The sequence below is a fragment of the Pyrus communis genome, chromosome 10, assembly GCF_963583255.1.
Source record: "Pyrus communis chromosome 10, drPyrComm1.1, whole genome shotgun sequence".
NCBI classification, from domain to species: Eukaryota; Viridiplantae; Streptophyta; class Magnoliopsida; order Rosales; family Rosaceae; genus Pyrus; species Pyrus communis.
In genome coordinates, this window is record NC_084812.1 from 5,353,155 (window position 1) to 5,359,712 (window position 6,558).

The 6,558-nt window shown below is 33.9% G+C and overlaps 1 protein-coding gene across 1 annotated transcript; it reads left to right on the forward strand.

Moving 5' to 3' along the window:
* The first annotated feature begins 4,819 nt into the window (after positions 1-4,819).
* LOC137747718 (transcription factor MYB1-like) lies at positions 4,820-6,350 on the forward strand. The gene is made up of 3 exons (XM_068487877.1): positions 4,820-4,952; positions 5,052-5,181; positions 5,699-6,350. The coding sequence occupies exons 1-3, from the start codon at positions 4,820-4,822 to the stop codon at positions 6,348-6,350; spliced, it is 915 nt and encodes a 304-aa protein (XP_068343978.1).
* The last annotated feature ends 208 nt before the right edge of the window (positions 6,351-6,558 follow it).

Consider the following 6,558-nt stretch of genomic DNA (forward strand, 5'->3'; position numbering starts at 1 on the left):
CTGAAACGCAACTTTGATCTTTGAACTTAAAATTTGTAAGTATTAGTCTCTAATTCTAAATTTATTATAATATAGAATCATAAACCTTTTAACTAACTCCGTTTAAATTTCTGTCCCTTAAAACACAACCCTAAATTTGTTAGCGTCAAAGCTCAAATCTGTTACACAATATGATATTCTTGTTGTGCTACCCAGATATGATTGTTTAGACCCGTCCAGATTTTCTTTGAGTTTTGGACTTCTAAACCACTTGTTATAAAAATAACTTATATTTATTGGCCACATCCGTGGAAGTTGAACGTATTTAATAAAATATGTGGCTAAGGGATTGCTCGATGTTTGGTAACTGGATTGGATAATTTACTATATTGAAGATAAGAAAGAAATTGTGAAATTATGTCTAATTTAAAGGTACAAGATATATTACTTGTTAAAGAAATTTATTCTTTCAAATTTAAAAAAAAAAATAGTAGGACTAGAAGATATAAGTTTCTTTCATGTTCCCTTCTAATCTTCCCCAAAATAAAAGAAAAAAAAATATTTACATCTACCTTCAATATATGCATTGTATTTATGTGTCATCTAATTCAATCCAATTCTAGGCACCAAAGGTGGCTTAAGAATTTTATAATTTATTACCATGGACACTACAGTCACCTTCTTGGTCGAGTTTAATGAGACGTGGTAATGTTTATGTTATTTATATATATAAAGGAGAAGACAAAAATGATGAAACTTTGATAATATCCAAATTACCCTTTTTCCATTAGGATTTCAAAAAATTAAAAAAAACCCCCACATGGTTTGACAAAAAAAAAAAAAAAACAATGCTACCAAAATAAAGTAAACGACAAAACAGAGATAATTGCCAAACACGTAGATTGAGGCAAATGACTAATTTTTCTATAGACCATGAGGACATATAGGTACGAGGGGTATATGTTCAGCAGATGCAAGTTTCATGCGTCCACCTACCACTCAGTAACAAATACTCAAATTTGAATTGCTCTATATTCTCTGATTTATGTTAGGTGCGAACAAGAAATACCATAACACACAGTGTTTATATGCAAGTGGCCTTTATCATAGTGGTGGAAATGGCCATTATATGACAGTGTTAGTTAATATAACATCTAATATAACAAAATCTCCCTTTTGACCAAAAAAAAAAACATAGTGTTTATACATTTGTGTACCCATTAGGGGATGCACATTGGGACCAAGGTGGTTCCAAGACCAATTGGAATCTGGAAAATATATATGTGAAGGTCTTTCGATGATCCTTTGAATGTTTGGTATGGTTTCCTTTTGTGCCCACCAAGTGCTTGACGAAATGTCTTAGTGAATAAATTGAAGTATTTTTTATACTTTTCATGCTCTGTTTCACTTAAAAAAGTTTGATTTTTAACATTTAAACCCTTAATATTCAAATCTTAGATCCGCCACTAGTTACTTTCTTATTCACCCATTTATGATTAAAATTTGCGATTTCCATTCTCATCATCATCATCATCATCATCATGAATAGTTCATCTCAGTAAAAACTAATCAAATTAGCATAGAAATTGTTCAGACATTATATGCCTCGAATAATCCAACGGTTTTCAAAGTTCTGGTTCAAAGTTCTGGTGGAGTATAGAAAGTGTCGACTGTGCACTGCAGGTTTGCTGATTTTCGTAGTTTTCTTCTTCATATTGTAGTGTTTAAATTTAAAGGCCCCTTGTGGATCCACAAAATATAAATGTGCATGTTCCAACTGAAGCACGTCACTCAGCCTAAGAAGTCACGAATACGATCACAGACCACAAAAACACCATATTATTATTGTAGTAGTCACGACACTCGACATACATTATTCAATGAGACAACTAAAAAAAATATAGTAAGATTCTCTCTTTTTTAAATTCTCCTTCTCTGTAGTCTTCTTTTATGTGAACGGTTACAATTAAACCACGTCAACATTTATGTTGACTTTTTTATATAGAGAGAGAAAAAAAAAAGAAAAAAAGAAGAAGAAAGTGAGAGAGAAGAGGAGGAGAGGGGAGAGAATTTGAAAGGAGATAATCCTACTTTAAAAAAAAATTGCTATCAGTCTCTAACTCTTATTAAACTAACGAAATTTGATGTTGTAAAGATTAAATTGCTCTAAGACTAAAACTCTCTTCTATGAACTCCCGCGTTTCTCCTCTCTAAACCCCTCATCTCTATTTCAATTATTGAATTTTACTACTCGAGGTCTTGAATACCTCTTACAGACTCACACATTGCTCAATTACTACTCAAGTACAGCTTGAGTGGCAATTGTGAAACTCATCGTGCGATGGAGGTTGTTAGCTGCGGAGTTTGTGATAAGAAAAAACTGACAGTCACTTGCGCCAAGTGATTGACGTGTTGATCTCTTGATTTTATTGCTTTTGAGTAGAGATAACAGAGTAACTGGTGGTGTCGGACCCTGGTGTTTCAACAACGAGGATAAGGTTTAGAATAAAAAAATCACAATGTTGGGAGAAAGAGAAAGTTTTGGCAGAGGGTACTAAAGTCATCTCAACATCAATTTTAGAGGCTATTTAAAATCGCATATTTCCAAATTTCTCAACAAAAAAAAAGTGCTACATATTTGGAAAAAAATAAGAACCGTCAGCTGACTAGGACTTTTCGAATGTATCAGAACTGGCAAGTTTGGCTGCATTGCACATGCAATTATGCATGCAAGCTCTAGCACGCGAGATTTGCAGTATAAAATTCGAGTATGTACGTTATATGTTATTATATACATGAAAGAATACTTACTAAAAACTTTCATCTATTTGTATAATAACATATGGCGTATCACCTCCAATTCCAGATACATTGAAGAATTTCTCTTAGCTTGAATACTTAGATACTCTTAATATAAAATGTAGTAATTGTTACGATAGTAAACGATTTCCTATCAAATTTCATTGTCTAATATCAAAAAATTAAGGAAGAAATTTACTTACATGTTGTATATTTGATTTGATAGTTCCATAAAAAATAAATAAAATATTTATAGCTTAATTAGAGGAGTGATTCTTCCATTGGTTGTCAATGTAAACCCCTGTACAAGTTTCTTTTCAATATTTTACATCATCATCATGTTTATTTAGACATTATTTTACAGTATCATCTTTCTTTAATAGTACCAAGAGCCTAAAGATGTTTTTATTTTCCTTTCCATTTTGTCATATAATATAATACATCTAGCACTCTTTTATGGCGATGGTAGATGCCCCAAAGCCCACCAATGACTCAACGAGTCAAAGATTTTGAACGATCTCAAACCTTCTAACTAGGCTTAACAATTTTTTATATGACTTGTTAATTAGATACGAAATAATACGAAATAACAGATGTCAGGTCAACTCGTTAACAAATTAAGTCGTTATCAAATCATCCGTTAAATTTTTTTAACGAACCGAATCGTTATTAGATTATCTATTAAGAATCTAATAAGATATCGGTCATCTAAACAAACCGTGTAGCGGCAAGAACAGGGAGTGGGGAAATCAAAAGCTTTTTAAGGATTCAAGTGATTAACCAGAGAAATAATGTCAGTGAACACCCAAATCCCGAGTACATAAAGTAAAAGTAATGGACTAAACATGGTTAAACTTAATTAATATTTACAGAAGGTCCACATGGTAATTGACTATGAGTGGAAGTGGTCCCAGCTATGAGAGATTTTTCAGTGTGATCAGTACACAAGATGATACATCATATGTCATTATACAAATAATAAGACATGTATGCTAAAAAGTTAATAACTTAAAAAATAAAATTTCACACCACTCCTGTTAAAACACATAATGTACTATTTGTGTTCCCATCACAATTACCAATTTCTCCCCCAGAAAGAATTTTGATGAAGAATTGGTACATGGTGTGAAGAGATCTTAATCAACGAAGATATTGAAAAACGTGACAGTTGATGATTAGTTAAGCTCTGATGATTAGCCTTAATTAATCTTTTTTTCTATTAAGATAAATTGGCTTCAATTGGCCCTTTTGAAAAATGAGGCAGAGATGGTCAGAGTCACAGTCGTTGAATATTTAATGCTGAGGCCAAGTGGTGTGAGAAGATGACACCAAATGTTCAGTTTCCGTTCTGAGAATTGTGTCCTTTGTTTCTGTTATTTGGAACCCAATCTATGCCATAGAGAATCTGTAATATATAATTGTTAATTTTGTTATAGTTTTATAATTGGTAGAATCTTACGGAAAGGATTCCTTCCGAATCCCTTTCACAAAATTCTCTCCATCAACTAATCCGGGCTTTTGAAATTTGATCTAACGACTAAAGTTATTATAACTTTTAAAGTAGCCCATGTTTTTAGCTGTAGATCAAATTTCAAAGGTCCGAATTAGTTGATGGGGAGGACTTGGTGGAAGGGATCTGGAGAGGATCCCTTTCCGAATCGTACATCACATGCACATGGGTAACACTATTTGGATGAATTTTAAAATCCTTTAAAATCTTTTAATTGACTATACCTAGATTTTAAAGGATTCTAAAATCCTTTAATTGACTACACCTAGATTTGAATGGATTTCAAAATCCTTTAAAATATTTTAATTGACTAAACTAGGATTTTAAAGTCTTTTAAAATCCTCTCAAATCCTAATTTGACTACACCCCCCAAGTCTCTCTAGCATTACTCCATGCACATATATATGTCCCTTCATATCACCATGGGGAGTAATCTAAGGCTCTAATCAATCAAAGACGCGCCAAAGCTGGTCTTTGAACTTTGAACTCTCTGAGAGAGAGAGAGAGAGAGAGAGAGAGAGAGAGAGAGAGATGGGAAGAAAACCATGCTGTGATAAAGAAGGGCTAAACAGGGGAGCATGGTCAGCTTGGGAAGATAAAATCCTTACCAACTACATTGAAACAAATGGAGAAGGAAAATGGCGAGACCTTCCTCAAAGAGCTGGTATGTGTGTGTATGCACTCTACATATTTAAATTTACAATATTTTTTTTCAGATGCTGTATGCGTAGGATCCAAATTAGCATTAACTATATTGCTGCAGGGTTAAACCGGTGTGGAAAGAGCTGCAGACTGCGATGGTTGAATTATCTGAGGCCTGACATTAAGAGAGGTAACATTTCCGGTGAAGAAGAAGACCTCATCATTAGACTACATAAGCTTCTTGGAAACAGGTATGTATATATGTACGCATGCATGCATGTAAGAATGAGTACAACTCCGTTTTTATGTTGATTATGATTTTTTTTTTTCAATTCAATCTTGACCGTCAGTTCAAATTTTGACATCAACAACACACATCTGAACAATAATATTGAAGCAAAGATTTTTTTTTTTTTTTTAAATAATAAATAGAATATAAGGTGATATTAGCTATTTCGGAGTAAGACGATATAGACTTGAAGATGAAAGTTCTATACGCTCTGGGATCCCACCGGCCGTCCCCCATCAATAGAAAAACAAAGCTCTCAAGAATAAATAGTAAAGTCGTCCAATTATAGAGAATTATAGAGAAAATGGAAACCAAAAAAGCCAGAACAGAGAAACCAAAAGAAAGAAAAACATGTCACAATCCCGAAATTATAGAAAAAATGGAAGCCAGTATATCCATGGATACTCATTAAAGCACATATTGAAGCAAGATGAACTTTTGAATTTGTACTTGTTATGGTGATGTATGTATTTCATCAGGTGGTCATTGATCGCTGGAAGACTGCCGGGACGAACCGACAATGAGATCAAGAACTACTGGAACACCACTCTGAGCAAGAAAACGGAGCAAGGAAGCGACAAGGCTCCTCGTCATGAACGTACTAGTACTACTAACTCAAACGAGTACACACCAAAACCGAAACCAGGATCAAAGTCTCATCAGACGGTCCAGGTGATTCGAACGAAAGCATTTAAGTGCAGAAAGGTTGTCATCCCATCACATTTGGACGATCACGATCAAATGGTTGATAGGTTAAATGTAAACCCTGGTTTGGTCCCGTGTGAATGCCCTAGTTCATCGGCGTCTCAGGATCCACAGGAGGACTCACCTCCTTGTGGTTTTCTAATAGATTTCAATATCGATGACCTTTTCATATCTGATTTATTAAAGACAGAGAATTTTCTCCAAGATCAAATCGATAAATGTGATCAAGAAATGGAAGATGGAATCACCAAGCTTGAAGATTTGATGGGTGAAGCAATGTTGGAAAATTCGACCGCTAGTGTTCATGATCATTACGATGACCAGATATTTCAGCCAAATGATGATCATGATCGTGTCCACGGCCTCAATGCAATTTCATCTTTTCTGAATTTAGAAGACGATCATGAAAAGTGGAGCAGTAATTAGTTAAAATCGATCAAACCCTACAAGCTAGCTAGCTAGGGCTAATATTAATGTTGACAATAAAACATTCCCTTAATTAATTACGAGAGATCATTTTCGTAATTAGTTTCTGTTTTATTTGATTTGAATTGGTCAATAAGTGGGAGACAAGTAGTTTCTTTTTTGTAATGGCTAGTTTCAGTATATGGAGTGTAATGCACATATAGTGAGC